Source organism: Phoenix dactylifera, chromosome 9, assembly GCF_009389715.1.
Source record: "Phoenix dactylifera cultivar Barhee BC4 chromosome 9, palm_55x_up_171113_PBpolish2nd_filt_p, whole genome shotgun sequence".
Lineage (NCBI taxonomy): Eukaryota > Viridiplantae > Streptophyta > Magnoliopsida > Arecales > Arecaceae > Phoenix > Phoenix dactylifera.
In genome coordinates, this window is record NC_052400.1 from 14,855,003 (window position 1) to 14,874,661 (window position 19,659).

The window sequence follows — 19,659 nt, forward strand, 5'->3', positions numbered from 1 at the left end:
CGCGACAAGCTTTAGAATGCACCGTGTGCACGCCCGTGGCTCGACAATGACACAACTCCATTGGCACCAGGTCCCAGCATTGCCGGGCTCCATATGTGGTTGAATTGTTACTTGTCAGGTGCACCCAACTTGGATTTAGTTTTTGGTAACAACTTGGATTTATGGAAGAGAATGGAAAGTTTCTTGAGTATTAATGGTGCATTGCAGCAGTGGGGATGACACAGAAGGAAGCTTCTGGTGAGGTGGTTGATGAAATGTTTCCAAGTGTTTTAGGGCAGTACAAGTACATGTGGTAGGTTAAACATCACATGGGCTGCTTCACTTGCATACATAGAAAAGAAGCAATGTTCATGGCTTCCAGTGTCTGGTTGCTCTTCTGTGCTACTAGTACTGTATATGATTAAGTGGGTGATGCAATTTATAGTGTGATGCATGCTATCTATCTTTCTGTTTGGTTTCAGAATCATTTGGTCAAATGGATAAAGCCCTCCTTGCAGTGGCATTGCTTCCATTAGGACATTTTCAGCTCTTGTTGGATTTGGAGAACATGAAAATGAAAAAAAAGAGTGATTTACTAATTTCACAGTTCCTTGCTGCCAAGAGGTGAGATAAATAAGAGTTCCAATGAAATATTTTAAAACTTTGGGATGATGTAGACTTGAAAGTGAAATTTGCACATTTAAAAATAAAAAAATAATTTCTCGGTAGGAAGTCGAATTTCTTATGAGTCAACACTTCTGAAAAGTTTGTAAAGAAGCTGAGGCTTTAGCATGAAATTTAAAGCAAATTTCAGTATCAACTTCTGATCAGATTTTCTAGAGATCTTGCACCAGTAGGTAAGAAAACGAGGTCTTAAAAGGTTTCTTTTCTCTCGGGCAGATAAACCCTGCCTGCCACCTCAAATGGTTATTCTACTTGCAGTCAGGAAGATAAGCTCCAATAAACAGAAAGATTGATGTAAAGAATCTATTCGGATGCTTATAGCTGCTTGAGCTTATGGTCACTTAATCCCTTATTCCATAATGCGTCTTTAAACACGCTATTTTAACTATGACAAAAATAGATAACAAATATAGGGATTCAACAAGGTTTTTGCTTGAGCTTTCAGAGGGCATAGGCTTGGAACATTCACTTTTGATGTAATATATTAATAGTTAGCAAGTCACCTTTCTTTGGTTTAGCCCATCCATGTGAAATTGGAATCTCATCCATTAAATTGATTTCAAAAGCCAAACCTCCAATGGTATTCTCTTGTTTGTTTGTTTGCTAAAAGACTTCTATGATTAAGGACCAATTTTTTTCCAACACAATGGAGCAGATGGCGATAGAAGTTAATGGAAATCAAATAAGAGCCACATCTCTCCATTTCAAGAATAGTTGCACAGGTTCCACACCATTGAAAACTCATATTACCATGTACATGAGTAGAAGTGGTTAACTAATAGCATATAAAGCTTACACCTTGGTGTTGGGAATTGTAGAATATTCACATCAACTGAACACCATGCATACCATCACACCTTGCAGTTCTTCAATTTTTTTTATGTTTATAATCTAAAAAATTCTATTAGAGTAGCTAGTTGGAGGCTATTCTCATGGGATCTCAGCAACTGCTGCAACATATTTATGCGAGTCCTCTTCTTCAAGGAGATGCCTTGTCAGGTCCTTTTCCATCTCTTGGTTGCTTGCCTTCTTCTCCTGACTTTTACCCCACAGGACAAAGTAAAGACCTACCGTGATAAGGATAGATCCAATGATCCTGGAAAAAGAAAGAAAACGCAATCATCCATAACTAAAAAAATATTGTAACTTCAAAGGAACTGCAATATTATTTAATTATATAATGTGTTTTTATTATTCTTCTTTTAATTTCAATTAATCCATCCATACCCTCCTGAGTATAATTGATCACCAAATATAGTGGCTGACAAGATGGCCACCATGACTGTCTGAACTGGTTGGAAGACCGCAGCAAAAAGAGGTCCTCCTGTGTCTATACACCATGTCTGAAGAGAGAAGGCAGCCCCTGATGCCACAAGACCCTATAAACAGTGAATTATAAGCATCTGATACCGGCAGGATGGCTCATACTGAGAGGAAAATGTGAAGATGAGCATGTAGTGGCATTACTGCATAGAGAATCGTGAAGAGCTCTTCTCCTGAATGGACTTTCCACCTCTCAATGTCATTCTCTGTGAAGGCTGCTACTATCATGAATTGAATCAGCCCAAAGAAGCAGGTGAATGTAGTAAGCGAGAGCCTTGCTGGGTACTTCTTCAGCACTGGAACCTATTGTAGTAAGTGAAGTTGATAAGCAGTAATGATGATATGGAGAGAAAGGGATTCACATTCTTGCGAGAGAAAGGAATTCAGATTAAAACTTAGGTAAATGTCTGAAGGAAAGAATGGAAATATGAGTTCAAGGGAGCCTAACCTGAAGCACCATCCAACCAGACCAAGCAATGCAATTACCAAGGATATAGATGCAACCCAAGGTCCAGTTGAGTATTGGGTCGACTGATGAAATGGCTCCCAGTTTGATGTGTGCTGGGTGATGCAGCAGAGGAGGGCCCTTGTAAAGAGTAATAATGGTGGCACCTCCAACACTAACTACTGTTCCCACCACCTTCGCCAGCCCATATCTCCTTTTAATTTTGAGTTGCTCAAGCCTGTGTGAGAAAGCAAAAAGGAATGGCCAACAAGACTGTATGAGGGGATGGCTATTATCAGTATTGGGCTAGGAAGTGCTTATAATTACCTTAGAGCAGCTGCCATAGCAAAGGTGATTGCTGGAACTGAATTCTGTATGGCAGAAGCATAAGTTGGAGATAAATAATACAAACCCAAGAGATAAAATCCTTGGTTTGCGGTTATCCTGAAAAGTACAAGAGCTGAAAATAGTTACATATTGAATGATAACTTCGAAGTCTGGGAACAAGAATGGAGGCACCAAAAGATTAGTTTTACTTCTATTTGTTGAAGACTCTGATTTGCTTACCCACATAATGCAAGAAGAAAGAACTGAACAAGCAAAGAAAAGCTGAGAGGCGGCCTGTCTTTCCTGAATGAAGTGAAGGACGAAGAAAAGATCTCAAACCAGTAAAGTAATCTCAAATAGATTAGAAACCTAAGAAGGAAATGACTTACTTCTCTAGAAAGTAAGCAAAGGGGGCCAACAAGACCAAAGCAATGATGTTCCTATATACTGGAAACACAACTTTGCTCACACCAATGTTGAGTGCAGCTCTAGAAACAATGTGAAATCCTGCATAGCAGAACTGGAGTGCCAGAACAGCAATAAGAAGCTTCATCTTCCCCGAGACTCGGGACTCTCCCCTCATCTTTCCTTGGTTAGAGGATGTTACAATAGAGAGAACGGTGCTCGTGCTTGGGTTGGATCAAGAGAGGTAAGGGTTTATATAATGTTTTGGGTGCATAGATGCGTGAAAGTTGGCAAGTCCCCACAAGTGGAATTATCTTTGCTACATACTGTCTCTGGAACGAGGTTGACGCATGCATGAGGTTCCAAGTAGTTGTGTCTCTGTGATACGTATTTATGCCTCTGTGAATTGACTGACCCAAGTTCATAGTTCACATATTCGTGGATACATGCATCTGTACATGTTCTATAATTTTTCAGAATATGTGTTTGATATATATTGTATGACTTGTTATACATGTACATATTTGTTTTAGAAGTTTTTAAGGTACATTTGGGCATGAAATTTGAATTTTGCTGGGGGGACAAGGAGGAGTTAGAGCATGTTCTGCTAAACCTTACAAACATTGTGGAAGATAGATATATAGCATTTCATTATCTACTAGGTCATCCTCCTCCCACCAACTTTCCTTTCTATTCATTTTCTTAGACTGGCCATTCTTTTGATTGACGGTCATCTTAACTATCATGTTCAAATGACTCATTGCTCCTCTAGCCTTAGAATACTTCTAGGCCCTCTGAAATATCTCGTTGCTATGTCTTGCAAGTCCATTTAAAGCACAATATGTGGAAAAGTCAAGTGCTTGAGCACCGAAGACCCGCACCAAAATTTGCAACTCATGAGACGAATGCAGCTTCCTCTTATGTTGTTACATTGATTTCTACTGGTGCGTCGAATGAAAAGGTTGAGATATCTTCGTATTTGAATCTGTTGCATTGTGACTGGAAGAGTATCTCTTGATTAGCTAATACCACATACATTAATGATACATTTCACTAAAGCGGATTGCATATACCATATATAGCTGATTGTATATACCATAACGGATTGCACATACCTTGTATAGCTGATTGCATGCATATACTATATATAGAGGATTACATACACCATATATAGCTGACAAGTTGTGTACATACAAGGTTCCTTACCCCTGTGAATGAGTAAGAACTTAGCAAATTTCTCTCTTCAAAAATCTTCTTTTGTTATCTCTCTCTCTCTCTCTATTCTCTTGTTATTATCAAAGTTTTGCTAAAATTATCAGCTATACCATTGTCTTATCCTGTCTATTTGGCTACCTCCACAATTTCTTACTCACAGGAAGGGCATCTTTGTTTTTGAAATGAATTATACCTCAATTTATATGTAAGAGTTCATTGATGAAAAGGGGCTGGTGAAAGCTTCCATGAAATTCATTTATTGATCGACACAAGCACAACTAAAATTCCAAGAGAGTCAATACATCCATGACTTTTTAAGACCATTCACGATTCCTTGAAGCTTGATATTTGCTCCAAAATGAGTAAGTTGGGGCTTTGCCCCAGTGGCAATACCCTTTTACTTGGCAACCAAGGATTTTGGATTCATGCAATGGATGGTGCATCTCCAAGTATTTGGACCTAAGTATCTATCATGTATCACCTTCCCTTCCTCTCAAAGATCATTTACCCTTAGGGGAAACCATAAAATCCCGAACCATTATTGTAAAATGTAGCTTCCACCAAGTTGGCTTGACTAATTACTTGTTGTAGAGTTTTTCACCTGTTTAGATGGACTTGACTGCCAAACCTTGAACAAACCAAGAGATAGGAACACTGCTTATCTCTAGGAAATTCAAAAGCAGTTCGCTACTAGACTTTTGAGGGTTTTTTTTTTTTTTTGGAACGACAGAGGGTTTCTGGCCCCTGATAAATCTGAAGGCTATTGAATTCACCTTCAGCAATGTAAACGTCATATATTTTCATGCTTTCCTTCACAATCTAAGGAGAGCTAGAGGCCCATGCCACAAGTTGCAGCACAACTTCCAATGGCTAACGATGACCAAATCATGAACCTATAAATTTCATATTCTTTAAGTGCATCTTTGTTGGGTATGGTCTTTGTTTACAAAGATGAACCGTCCATGAATAGCCATTAAATATCGTTATGTTATTTGCCAAATTGATGATAGTGTTTGGTTGTCGGGTTGGAAGAAGGAGAAGAATCAAATGTCATGTGGTCCTCAATGGATGATGTTGGTCCTCTTGGCTATTCATTTGATGTGGAGGTAATAAACTATGTGGAGCACATGGAGAGACCTCATTGCATGTAATAAGATCTCCTACAACTATATTTTGTTTGGGCTGTGAATTTGGTGAGGCTTGGGAGGCTAGCACTCGCCCAATCTAATGTATGGAGACCCATAAAATTAAATTCAGATATGAGAGGGACACATGCTCTATTAGGTAACCACTAATCCTTACAGGAAAGACGTTCCCCCTAGTTCTCATTTTGCACCGAATGAAATTGTTTATGATGATTGGTAATAGAATAACTCCAAAGAATCAATCAATCACTCTCTGTCCAATTTAATATAGTTTATATCTTCTATAAATTTATAGGCAGTCATGCTTGAGCACCTTCAGAGTTAAAACAAATTGATAGCCACAATTAGGTAGTCATGTCCTAATAATGTATTACAAAGTGGAAGAAAACAGCGAAGGCATTGGGGCCTACTTTAGTCTCTCTCTCTCTCTCTCTTCTAGAAAAATTATACAAGACTATCACATTTTATGTATATATTCTGGTAGCTTCATAATGCTGATTCCAAGCCTGGAAAAACAGTTGGACAGCGAACATTAGGTTGATGGCCAATCACAAAACTGAAACTTAGTTTATGAAGTGAAGCCTGATATGATGATTGTAGATAAATTGTTAATATGTGTATAAATTAAGTGTTCTTATCCAGACTTGCTCGCTCCCATGAATACAAGGCAAACAAGTGCTGGCTCTTTTGCTATGCCAAATGGAATTATCTATAGAATTTTAACCATCAATGCCTACTAATATGATCCTTCAGAGAAGTTAAAAACTTCACAATGCAGTATCTATTGGTGTACGACAGTCTCCATCTTATAATCCATGCAAGCCCATGCCTGCACTGCTGGTCTACTCCTTGTGCCTGATTCGGTATGCACTGCATCTGTAGAAGCTCCACTTGTAGCCTGAGTGTTCCGGTCCCATATGCCACAACCATCCATAGGCTGAAGCCAGACCAAGAGCTCCACTTGTTTCATGTGGTTAGTAGATAGCAGCAGAACAAGTTGGAAGCAGAAAATTTTCTTTCTGTTCTGCAAAACGAGCCTATCAGATTTCTTTACAGTTCTCATGAGACAGGGCTGTTCCCAATCATGAAAAGCTGTGGGCCACTCGTCAGCGGCTCCTACCAAACTTTTTCAGTACCTCCAGAATCGCACTTCACCGCTGCCTATAAGCTAATGAGCACTTGCCTAACTGTAAGTCTAGCAACTATGGTAGAAAGCTGCTCAAAGTGTCTCGTCCTGGACCAACTGAGACAAGCACAGGAAGGAAAAAAAATTGCATCAGTAACAGAACCTGTGATTTCCATTCTGAGCCAGCGAGAATAGATCATAAGTTTAGAATGCTACGAGCTTTTTACCTATTGATATTGAGTTTAGAACACTTTATAATCTAATCATATGGTAGTTGAATTATCGGGGGCGAGCCTTGGTGCAATGAGAAGGTTGCTCCCATTGCGACCCTGAACACCCATTTGGCGACAGCATTTCAGCCTTGTGGTGACATATATGCATACGTACTTATATGCATACATACATACATACATACATACAACTTTGTATATATGTATATTACCATGCATATTTATATGTTCCCACTAAGCAGTTGGCTGCATGCTTTCCGAAGAATATCCGTTCCGCTGTTCTCGTGCAACTTACAACTGTTCTTTGGAGTTGCTGGAAGGAAGAGAATAGTCGGATTTTTCTTAATTGATGCTCTTCCTCGTCTGCTGCTATTTTCTCTGCAATTAACTACTTTAATAGCTGGTCCGTTCTCTGTGATTATAAGTCCCTTCTTGATTTCTGCAAATTGTGGGACCAGATCAAAAGGATTAAACGATCGGATGCTGCCCCTTCAGATGCGCATGATTAAATCATCCTGCTTGTTGGTTTTTCATCCTTTTGTTTTCTGATCTTTGGTTTATTTTGTGGAGAATAATGATGGAGATTTTGGAACATTGGGATGTGAACTAGACCTTTTTATTGCTATGTACTGCACCTGGATGGCTTTCCTTTTTCTCCTGTTAGTCAACTTGTCTTCATCTTTCATTCCATCCCTTTCTCCTTTTTCTCCCACCTTTCTCGCTTTTTATGTATGTTTAGTCCTACATCGATTATTCGCTAGATAGATCTTGAGTACTTTTATAGAATCGAGGAGCCTAAATAATACAGGCTAGGTTTTTTGGGGTGAGGTCCTTCAAGGTTTACTGTTTTGCTTCTAGAATTTTAAGGAGCTGCATTTAAAATTGAGCCAACTTTGCATTTTAATTCTCCTCGCTTTTGTGGACTGTTTGGTTGCTTAGAAATAGCTGTTCGGGTGGTGGGAGGAACTAATTAAAATTTAGTAATGGGTTTATCAAATCAGAAGGAATTTTGGACTTTGCCTTTTTCATTTAGGGGTTTCCTCCTTTTCTAAAGATTTTAAAACAACCAAATGGACTTAGTATATGATGTAGCTGCTGCTGTTACTCACCATTAGTTTGCACGTTCTTTCTTTCTTTCTTTCTTTTTTGCTGTTTCTTGCTGTTCTATTTCTGTTTTCTGGTTCCAGTTCTGCTATGTTTTATAGTGATGCAATATCCTCCGTTTCCTACCAAAACAAAAAAAGACTTAGTATATGCAGAATCTTTTGAAGATAAACAAAAAATGGAGGTGGAGGCTCCTATCGAACCATGATGAGATATTAGTTCTAATTCAGAAACTGCAGTTCACTATCATATCCGAATTTTTCTAATTTTAATTCAAGAAGTTGGTAATAGTTCAGATAACTTCAGATGGCGTGTCATATCCAAATTATTAATGCATTCTCTCCTGAAATTTGCTTCCTTAATGAGGTTCAGCACATTAACAAGGGAATGCACTATGGAGACTCCATAAAAGACTTTCATAGGCCGATAATTTTTCTGGATAGGTCAAATTATTGGAAACAAATGGAAAAGAACGCCTAGCGATTCTTAATTATTCACCCCTCCTTTTTTTTTTTCTTAGGACCCAACAATGAACGCTCCGATATTCAAAGAACAAGTTCCCCGCTAACCGCTACCATGGTTTCCAACATTAGACTGCTAGCTTATTAGACTTTTCATTTTGCAAGCAATGTGCTACTTTTGAATTTTCTAAAATAGACAAAATGGGAGTTGTGATGACCGAATGTGAATGAATAAAGTTTAAAAATAAGATGATGACAATTTAGCAGGAGACTTTGTTCATAGGAAGTGGGGACAGTGCCGTGGAGTTTACTCTAATGTACGAGTCACCATTAATAAACGTGTATTTTTGTAGTCGTGTGCATTTTAATTAGTGGCGATGCTGTCCAGGCTCCAGCTGCGGGGTTTTGCATCCGCGAGGCCTTTAGCTGTGAAGGGGATTAAAGTTTGGCTTGGATCATCCAGGTCATATTACTCATTCCGGAGCTGCTTGGCTTCTTGTCATCCCACTATTTAGTCTTCCGTCCTCAACTTCTTCAAGTTTGCTGGATCAAGAAGGTTGACTTGGAATTAAAAACATGGTCAGACTGGCGAAATTTAGACGTGTTTCTGACTCATGAACCGTCGGGACTGGTTCCAAATTCTACACCTAAATCCAGTAGTCTCCTTTGTTTCATTTTTCCTTCTGTTGGACGCTAATTGACCTACAAATTAACTTAATCGTGCCAACCCTGAATTCTGGTTATGCTTCCAAACCGTGTGAGTACTAAATTCCCAGATGAATGACCTCCAACTTAGATTGGTTCTAACATATCCAACCAACGTAATTTCTTTTTAGACGTGTTTGGTTGGAAGGAATGGGGTTATCGACTGGAAATAGAAATGAATGACTCCTATTCTGACTATTTTAGAAGGAAGTTTCATTCCAATTTCTATTTTAGAGAAAATTTTAATACTCCAATCATCTAAAATTCAATCCCGACTCTTCTTTAGTATTTAAATTTTATTAGATTTTTACATTTATACCTTTCTCAATATATGAAATTGCACGAATACTCTCGTAAAATTACTATTTATATATATATTCTTCTTCTTCTTTTTGCATAGGTATCATCTAACATCGTTAAAAAATAAACGGCTTAAAACTAAAAATAACCAAAATACCCTTATGGGTATATATGCAAATAAAGTTGTAAGGGTATACACACAAATAGCAACTTTACGAGGATATTCATACAATTTTTCATATTTAGATGTGTATACATTTAAAAAATATATTAAAAGAAAGATAAAAACTTGGCTAGAACTTGCTAAATCTTTTATAATTCAGTTGGATCGACAAGGCAAAAAAAATTAAGCCATATTGTCAATTTTCTTTTGTAAGATCATGACTCGGTTAAGTTGGAATATTAAGTGATCATTTTGGTAATGCTATTCTCTATTTGATTTTGATATAATTATTATTATTGAATTTATGACATCTATATATTCTTCATTATTTTAAAAAATTATAAAGCTTTTCAAATTTAAATTAATTATAAATGCTTAGACTAGTAAAATATTTTTTAGTAATTTGTAAATGTTGATCAGTTGTTATTTGTTTTTGAGGCGAGAATTTCATAAAAGTAATATGATTCATTCTATAATAATTGATATTAATTTAAGATCATGTAACATGATAATATTAATCTTTTTTGCCATCTTTTTTTATTAAGAACAACTGAAATATTTTTATTGAACTTTGATCATTTTTTATTAGATTTTTTTTAAGTGTATACTCTTCTAAATATGTGTAATTGTATGAATACCTTTGCAAAGTTACTATTTGCATGTATATCATTATAAAGTTTTTTTTTTAATGCACATACCTATAAGAGTATTTCAGTTATTTCAAATTTAAATTATTTATTTTTAATGGCATTAAATGATATAGGTACATATTTAAAAAAAAGAGAGTAGTGGATATGCAACATAAATATTTTATGAAGATATACTTGCAAATAGTAATTTTATGAAAAAATATATATAATTTTTTATATTTTGAAGGATATACTTTTAGGATACTTAATTTTATTTTAATTTTAATTTTGACTGGACAGCCCATTAAAGGAGACTGACTCCTTCGTTGACCCCGTAGAGACGGGTGGAGCACGGCAAGGCCACATTACAACCAATCATAGCATGACACGCAAACCAAATCCGAACGTCAGCAGCCTGGCATCGTACACTGAGATTGAAGCTGCCCATATGTCCGTTTTCCGCAGGGCACCGGAGAAAAAGAAGTTGGCCTGATCACCGTCGGACTAGTCATCCCCCGTTGCAAGATTTTTCTCGCCGGCCCTGAAACCCCGAGCCACATATTCCCCTTCCCGCAGGACCGGCCCGCGTTTGAGAAAGTTATGATCAAATGCGAAACAAGATCTTAGAAAGAACCAATAACACCGAGCAGCAGCAGCAAGCAATAGAAACATCACCACCTGTAGGCCATCCAAAATCATGCCTTAGAGAATCATTTTGGCCACTGATTAAATATATAACTGCTATCGTATAAAAAGAGATGCTCTTGATACACAATGCTATCGCAAGCCACCATCATATTAGCTTCCCTAAATAGAAGAATGCTTTCATGAACAATTTTATGAATAATATTAAAATATTTATAAAAAATATTATATTCAAAGTTATATATATTCGTATACAAATTCTATAAAAAAATAATATAGGCTGATATAGGATCAAAAATATTACTGACTAATACAAGTTGTTATGTGATCCCTAAAATTACTCTATTATGATGATGCTAACAAAAATAAATCATATATATTGATACAGGATCAAGCTAATAAAAAAATATTATGAATAATTTAGATTGTTACATAATTTTAAAAATTATACTAATAAATAATATTAGAAATCAAAAATGCTATACGGCAATGCCATCCCCATAGATGATCGGGTTGCGACGTCAACGGGCCGGTCGTCCCCCACCATGCGGGCGGCTCCCCAATAAATATCTCCATTCCCTGGTCTTCTGTTCATGGCAGGAAAAAGTTCATAGTCTTCTCTTCCACCAACTAATATTAATTTCTGTGAATAACTGGCATTGTCCGCAAGAGGCTTCTCATCCCCCCTAGCCTCTAGAGTACGAGAAGCCAGTAGCCTCATCAAAAAGCACTAATCCATGGCTCCTCCCCCAGTCCCCAAACCTATCCTCTCCGTCCTCCTCCTCCTCCTACTCTTCCTCAGCTTCCACCCACCAGCCAAAGCCCAAAAGCAGCTTACTTCCTTCTCCATCGCTGATTCCCCGTGGTTTCCTTCCGACAACCGCATCCTCGTCTCCCCGAAGCGAACCTTCGCTGCCGGCTTCCGCAACTCCTCCTCCGACGGGTTCTTCTTCGCGGTGTGGGTCCAAAAGTCATCTGACAAGACTGTCGTCTGGTCCCCGAACCCCCTCACACCGGTCGGCAGCTCATCCTTCCTCGCCATCTCCCCCGCCGGCGTCCTCTCCCTTAATGACTCCTCTGGCAGGAATCTCTGGCCGAACCCGCCCGTCGGGAATTCCTCCAACGGCTCCTCCCAGCTAGTCCTCCGAGATAGCGGCGAGCTGGACTTCGCCGGCAAGTGGACCAGCTTTGCCCATCCCACCGACACCGTCCTCACCAACCAGTCCCTGCAAAAAATAACGCTGAGGTCCGGCAGTTACCAGCTCATAAACGCAACGAGCCTTGTCTTCAATGGCTCCGACCAATACTGGACGGCGGACGACGCCATCCGCAATCTCTCATCCAGTGGGGAGCTGCTCATGGACAATGCGAACACATACATCGTGGAGGACATGGGACTGCAGGTGCTCCGAAGGCTTACTCTGGACACCGACGGCAACCTCAGGGTCTATAGCCTCGAAAGGTCCGGCCGGTGGCGCGTGGTCTGGCAGGCGACGCAAGAGCTCTGCACCATCCATGGCACCTGCGGGGTCAATGCCATCTGCCAGCCCCTTGGGTCGAACCTCACGAACTGCTCGTGCCCACCGGGATACGAATTCGGGAGCAATAGCAGCTGGGACTGCCAAAGGAAAATCCAGAGCCTTCAGCCGAGCAAATTCTTGCGGCTGGACTATGTGAGCTTCAGCGACCAGCCCGGCAGGGCCGGCACGGGTGAACCGCAATCGACGCATGTCAATTTCGAGACCTGCAAGTCGAGATGCCTGAGCAACTCCAGCTGCGTCGCATTCAGCTACAAATATACCGGCACCCAGGATTGCGTCCACCTTTACAACCAGCTCATCAATGGGTTCTGGTCTCCGTCGACGGAGCTCGCGACATTCATCCGGGTGTCGAGCTCTGAGAGGGACGAGTCCCAATTCACGGCGATGACTTCCATGATCGCCACGGTGTGCCCAGTCCGGGTCAGCCTTCCTGCCCCTCCCAAGGAGTCCAAGACCACCGCCAAGAACGTGGCAATTATTGCCACCTTGTTCACCCTTGAGCTCCTTGCCGGGATACTGTCCTTCTGGGCCTTCCTTCGGAAGTACTCCAAGTACAGGGACATGGCCCGGACCTTTGGATTTGAATTCCTGCCCGGAGGAGGGCCCAAGCGGTTCTCCTATGCCGAGCTGAAGGCCGCCACCAAGGACTTCTCCAATGTGATCGGCAGCGGCGGGTACGGTGTGGTCTACAAGGGGCAGCTCCCGGACCGCCGTGTCATCGCCGTCAAGCGCCTCAAGAACGTCGGCGGTGGCGAAGCGGAATTCTGGGCCGAGGTCACCATCATTGCGAGGATGCACCACCTGAACCTCGTCCGCATGTGGGGCTTCTGCGCCGAGAAGGAGCAGCGGATGCTTGTCTATGAGTACATCCCCAATGGCTCCCTCGACAAATTCCTCTTCCCGAATGAAGAAGTAGCGTTGGGCGAGGACACGACTGATGAGTCAAAGAAGCACCTAACCCTTCCAAGGCCTCTCCTTGATTGGAACATTAGATACAGGATTGCACTTGGAGTGGCAAGAGCGATTGCTTACCTTCATGAAGAGTGCCTCGAGTGGGTTCTGCACTGTGACATCAAGCCAGAGAACATACTGCTCGAGGACGACTTCTGCCCCAAGGTATCAGACTTTGGCCTCTCAAAGCTGACCAACAAGAAGGACAAGGTAACCATGTCTCGGATCCGAGGAACCAGAGGATACCTGGCTCCGGAGTGGGTGATCCACAGGGAGCCGATCACTGCGAAGGCCGATGTCTATAGCTTTGGCATGGTGCTGCTGGAAATCGTGACCGGGGTCAGGAACAGCGGATTCCGGCGATCTTCACTGCAAAGCGAGGACTGGTACTTCCCCAAGTGGGCATTTGAGAAGGTGTATGTGGAGCAGAAGGTGGAAGATATTCTGGACTCCCGAATAGCGGACACTTATGATGATCAAGCGCACTTCGAGTTGGTGGAACGCATGGTGAAGACGGCGATGTGGTGCTTGCAGGATCGAGCAGAGATGAGGCCTTCCATGGGGAAGGTGGCAAAGATGCTGGAGGGGACGGTGGAGATCACGGAACCAGCCAAGCCAACTATTTTCTGCGTCAGAGAGGAGTAATTTTCCATCAGAATTCATCTCTGTGTAGAAGAAATGGATGGAATTCTGGAGTTCAGTGAATGGCTATAAAAGAGAAACTGGTTATGCTATAGTCTGAATTAAGAGTTTGGAATAATATCCAGAGTATCCAGAAAACTGGGCTCTGTTATGTATAATTATATTTCAGTAGATTGTGTTGCAATGCATTTGAACTTTCGTGAAGGACTTACCTGAAATTTTGTAGCAATCTGCAAGCAATTTAAATTAAGGAAAAAGAGTTTAAACTGGGGGCATATTAAGTTAACAGCCGTCTTACCAGCTTGTTCGGCACATGTCGGTGCTATAAAATGATTTAAGATAAAGAAGCACATCTGAGATGACAGAAGTCCTAGATTGCTAGCATGACACTCGAAGAAAGCAACACTCAAAGTGGGTATGTTAATTTGCTCTTGGTTCCTATCTAGGTCCACTAAAATGCACCCTCAAATCCCTTCTTTTACTTCAATCCAGGACTTCAGTGTCAGCACCGAAATCTCCATGCGGACTTCCTTCTGGATACCATACGTATTAACATGATTTTCCATCTCACGTGGCTCCACCGTCAAATAGCGCCCTTTTTTTTGGGCTCTCAAAACCGCGCTCCTAGGTCTGATAAAAAATCCCGGCCCGCTCCAGCCCCGAGTATTGAAGACGGATCTGAATCTGATTTTTTAGCCCATATATCGAGTCGGGTCTGAAATTAGAGCCCAGCCACTAAACGGGTTGTGCTCAGATTCATATCTATCCGGCCCGAACCTAATTTATAATTTTATTATCATGATTTGTAATGAGCTCAGGCCCAGGCCCAGGATCGGTCCTGAAAGGTAGCCAGCCCCAGGCCCCAGGCCCCAGGCCCCAGGCCAGCACTGGATGAGGCGTCGAGGTGATGCTTCCCCTTCCCCTCTACCCTCTACCCGCCGTCGCAGCCTCTCTTCACCCTCTCGCCGCCGCTGCATCCTCCCTTTCCCTCTCTCCCCGCCGCTGGGGCCTCTCCTCACCCTCTCGATGCCAAGATCCGAAAAGCTCGAGATCTGGCCTGACGTCCCAAGCTACTGAGCTCGTGCATGGGAAGCAAGCCGAAGTCTGGACCGGATCGGTCTGGACCTTGCTAATTTTGATTATGTATGGGGCTGAGGACGTCGGCGGATGGGTAGAGGACTGCGCCGGAGGGGGAGGGGAGGGGAACGAGGGCGAGTCCTCGAGGAAGAGGAGGAGATGGAGCTTAATGGGTCGAGGAAGAGGAAGAGAGGAAGAGTCCTCTCTCTTCGCGGCAAATTGCCGTATTACGGAGTGGATGCAGATCGGGTTCTCGGGTAAGGTTGGGTTGTTGGGTCGAACGAATCGGCTCTGGTTTCAAGTTGCACCGGGTCCTGACCCGACTCATCGCATAATTCCACGACCGGCCCCACCAAATCGACGCCAAGCCTCCGGTGCACTAGTGGATGGACCCGCATGCCATATAATTACTAATCATATAACCAACTTATATTAACACCCACCAACCTTAATTATTCTAACAAAGTTCGACCATATTATACTTAACCATAAAAGATAACAAAGCATATCATTCCAGAGAATTATTAATAATGACGATTGAAATAAAAAATGTTATCAAATTATAAAAATTGGAAAAATGTTTCAACAACACCACGGCTCCTCCGCGCTTATGCTGTACAACCGAATTACATGCACAGAGAGGGACCCACCGGAGACGGATGGAACGCATTCGCTATTAATTATTTTGAGATAAAAAGGACGGCGTCAGGATTTCAGTTCAGTTCATGGGAGCCCGGCGGGGGTTCCCTTTCCTCCGGCGAATGATGGCCTTGGGAGATGATGCGTCCGTGCAACGGCCACGGCTCCCCTCGCTGGAATCAGAAGACAAGTAGTCATAGGCCTCGATGTCCGCCATCAGATGGTCGAAGAGCGACTCCGTTTGGCTGCCTCCAGTGCTCCCGTCGTCAGCTCCGAGTGATGCAGCCACTTTAGAAACCTGAGAATCGAAAATTATATGTAAGTAGGATATTTTTTTTGTACTTCTCTTCTACTCAAATGAAATGATGCATGGTTTCATGGCATGAAATGAGATGACCGAAATGCTGAGAGGAGATGAGAGTATACCTTGCAGGCGAGGGAGCAGTAGCGATTGGGCTCGGTGAGGGTCCAGCCGCAGATCCGGCAGTTGGCGCCGCCGGGGTGCATCCTGGTCGGCTTGCAGTTCTTCCTCGGGTTGAGAAGCAGCACCTTGGCGCCATTCACCGTATACGGCTAAACGCAGCAAAGATTAAAAATTATGCGTCATTACCTTAGCAAATTATTAAAATAATCATTTACTTTCCCTTTTTCATCATTTTTTTTATTGCGGAAATCTAGTCGGCGTGCTTTTTAAGGAATGACGCAGGAATCCTTCTCGGACAAATCGAAGAAGAGAACTATAAAAATAATATCATAATTATAAAAACATGAGATTTTATTTTTCGTAACCGGAGATACTGCGGCGAGCTGAGAATAACAAGCAATTCACAGTCCAAGAGCTCAATAGATTAAAGAAACTTGAGAAAAGGACTAAAAATTAACCGCGAGGGATCAAAATTTCCTTTTTATTAATATTAAGAAAATCAAAGAAAACTAGAAGGTGATGAAATCACCTGAACTTTGGAGCAGTCCATGAGCTTCTGCATGTCCGTGATGCGGATCACGTCCTGATAGACATACCGGCGGATCTGGAGCAGGCGGTGGCGGCGGTGCGCCGGCGAGGAGACCAGGCAGTGGGGGCACATGCACTGGTTGCAGTCAATACAGTAAGTGTTCGCCTCGCTCTTCCTCATCTCCTTGTGAGCGTCGCACAGCCCGAAGAACTTGGTGCTCAGAAGCGGCTCCAGCCATGAAGGCTTCCTCCACTCCTTCCTCCTCCTCCTCTCCTGCTCCAGATTGTTCTTGTAGTGGAACGCGTACCCCACCTTCATATCCGTCATCATCATAGCCATAGCCAAAATTAATTTAGATCACAAATAATACCGTATGAATTAGAAGAATAATTTAATTCGATCTACGATTCATAGATTAGATAAAGAAAAATTTATAACAAGTTTTTATGATTAGAATCCTTAATTCATCATCCCGTATCTCTTTTAAGAGGATCTAGATTAGAACTAAAAATAGGAAACAGAAAAAGAATTGCCGACTCAGGAATAGATTACAAGTGAAGAACAGATGAAACAGTTATTAATTTAGACGAAAATTTTGTTCGAAATTGCTGGAAAAATTACAATAAGCGGTGAAGATTAAAAAAAAAACGTTATTTCTTCGCCATAAGAAATGATCGAGATTAAAAGAAAAACAAAGAAGCAATGAGCAATTGAAGAGTATACACAAGAAAGAGCTTGGATGGAAAATTAGATCAAAACTTGTCCATAAAATCATAATCAACAACGAAATTAAAACAATCCACAATTCTACTCCTCTAACAGACAATCAAGACCTAAAACACTGATAAAAAAGTATGGAGTAAATTAGAGAGAAAATTAAGGTAGAAACAAGTAGAAAGCTGGTGAGGGAATTGTGCGAAAGACGAGTAATTACCATTTTTTTCCCCCGCCGTCCCCTCTAACTTTTGACGGCGCAGCGAGGGGGGAGAGAATAAAAAGCTGATCGGGCCTCGTGCGCGGGCCGCATGGCGAGGGGGGACGTTAATATAGGGGAGCGGGAAGGGAATGCCGAATGATCCGGGCCGACCATCTCGGCCGACGGGATGGCCGAAATCTGTGAAGCATCTGGACCTTTGGGGAGAAATTGGCGTCGACGAGAGCCGTCGGATGGTGTGCCATGGACCCCACGTGAGGCGTGTCGGAAACCCTAAAATGCCGGCCCACACGTGTGGCCGCCGATCCTTTGGGTGGTGCTGTTTCCCGCCATCCCGAGCGGAACTTGCGCAGTCCAAAAGACGTTACTCTCTTTGCCGGAGTCGCCACATCATGGCTGCCATCTCAGCTCTACTGTGTGACCAGCAGTAAGAAGTTTGAGAGATTACTCCCTGCGCTGCATGCACACACCGCCAATCACAACCATCTATTTTCATAAGCTCTATTGTGCCAAGCACGTATCTCATTGCATCAATCTAGAAGAAATTATTTTTACACTCCGTGCATGCCATCAATCATACTTGCACATATTCTATAGTAGTGCACCGAGATGCGTGCTTGATGAGTGGAGACTGTACAAATATGTGATTAGTGGTGTGCACGGCCATATGGTGCATAACATGTAGGATATAATATTTTACCGCTATAAAAATAAACGTTTGTGATTGCTGGCATATACAGCCATACGGTGCACAGAGTGTAAGAGAAGAGTTTGGGCGGTTTCCATTTATTTTCAACAAAGCAAAACAAGTGTCCAATGGAGCTTAAAATATAATGTTTTACCCATTTAACTGGTTTGTTATTTTTGAAATTAGATAAAGTATTTTTTTTATTATTTTAAATATGATATAATTACCTGGTATACTTTTATGAAAAATAGTTTTTGTGCATCTAAAAAGAGACAGATTGGCCGAAGCAAATGTCCAATCCAAATGCTCTCCAACTCAGAGTTAAATTGGAGAGATTCCGAAATTGAGGAGGCCCATCTATGCGAGGACATTTGGGCGGCCACCTCTCTTTTCACAGTATATAAATAGTAGATAATTTAAAACTGGACCTTTCTAATTCAGTCACCAACTGAAGAGAATCCAAACTCACTAATTATTACCAAGATGAAAGCATGAAGGTTTTGCTGCATAAATATTATTTGTCATGAGTTTACAAAATTATTCTGATGTTGTCATGTCTGTTGCTGTCTGCATGACTCAAACACATCATACACCACTGATCTAAATATATATGGTTTGATGGCTCGCATTAAAATCCAAAGGCATCATAGCAATGCCTATGTAAATGTTACATATTCATGCACTAGTGTGAAATTTCCGTGTATGTGGCATGATCGCCTACTAGCTAGTTTCCTCTTTAATATAGCATGAGGGGATTAATGTAATTCATAAAGTTTTGGCACCTTTTTCAAGATAAATTCTCTTTCTTAACCCTGCCTCCTGATTAAGGCTGTAAATGGGTCGGGTTGACCCGTAACCCGACCCGACCCAACCCGTTTAGATTCGATCCGACCCATTTTGGAGGACTCATGAGACCAGGTTGGGTCCTAAAATTGAACTCGTTATATTTTCCAAATCAGGTCCTGATTTACTGAATTCAGACCCGACCCGAATCTATAAAATTATTTGGAAGCCCGCAGAGGTGCAAACACAAGTTCTAAAGCCATGGATGGGTTGGCCCGACCCGGACCCAACCCGGATCCGAATTTTTTGGGTTGGATTCGGGTTATACATGAACCCGACCCCGACCCGAATGACCCGTTGAGTCAAAAATTGTAGCAGTGGATCCGACTTGGCTTGATCAGGTCTGGATCCAAAATTAGGATCCGAACAAGAAACCGGATTGGATCAAGGTCACTCATGCCAAATTAAATTTGAGGATCTATGCTTAGGATTTTCTTTCGAAAAAATCTATGTTAGAGAACATGACAGGTATGCCAAGCATATATAACTATTATATACCATAAGT

The 19,659-nt window shown here is 41.7% G+C and overlaps 3 protein-coding genes across 3 annotated transcripts; 1 reads left to right on the forward strand and 2 right to left on the reverse strand.

Annotated features, from left to right (window-relative positions):
- Window positions 1-1,337: 1,337 nt before the first annotated feature.
- On the reverse strand, window positions 1,338-3,391 carry LOC103722777 (WAT1-related protein At3g18200). Its single transcript, XM_017844149.2, has 7 exons — window positions 3,148-3,391; window positions 2,999-3,061; window positions 2,759-2,875; window positions 2,435-2,669; window positions 2,131-2,289; window positions 1,891-2,042; window positions 1,338-1,759 (listed from the first exon to the last, which is right to left on the reverse strand). The coding sequence occupies exons 1-7, from the start codon at window positions 3,339-3,341 to the stop codon at window positions 1,594-1,596; spliced, it is 1,086 nt and encodes a 361-aa protein (XP_017699638.2). The 5' UTR covers window positions 3,342-3,391; the 3' UTR covers window positions 1,338-1,593.
- Window positions 3,392-11,363: 7,972 nt separating this feature from the next.
- Window positions 11,364-14,306, forward strand: LOC103722865 (G-type lectin S-receptor-like serine/threonine-protein kinase At1g34300). The gene has a single exon (XM_008813601.3). It carries the CDS (start codon window positions 11,624-11,626, stop codon window positions 14,021-14,023), a length of 2,400 nt encoding a protein of 799 aa, XP_008811823.2. The 5' UTR covers window positions 11,364-11,623; the 3' UTR covers window positions 14,024-14,306.
- A 1,337-nt stretch (window positions 14,307-15,643) lies between these two features.
- On the reverse strand, window positions 15,644-17,749 carry LOC103701597. The gene is made up of 4 exons (XM_026809051.2): window positions 17,624-17,749; window positions 16,690-17,001; window positions 16,163-16,309; window positions 15,644-16,034 (listed from the first exon to the last, which is right to left on the reverse strand). Exons 1-4 carry the CDS (start codon window positions 17,624-17,626, stop codon window positions 15,816-15,818), a joined length of 681 nt encoding a protein of 226 aa, XP_026664852.2. The 5' UTR covers window positions 17,627-17,749; the 3' UTR covers window positions 15,644-15,815.
- Between the last annotated feature and the right edge of the window lie 1,910 nt (window positions 17,750-19,659).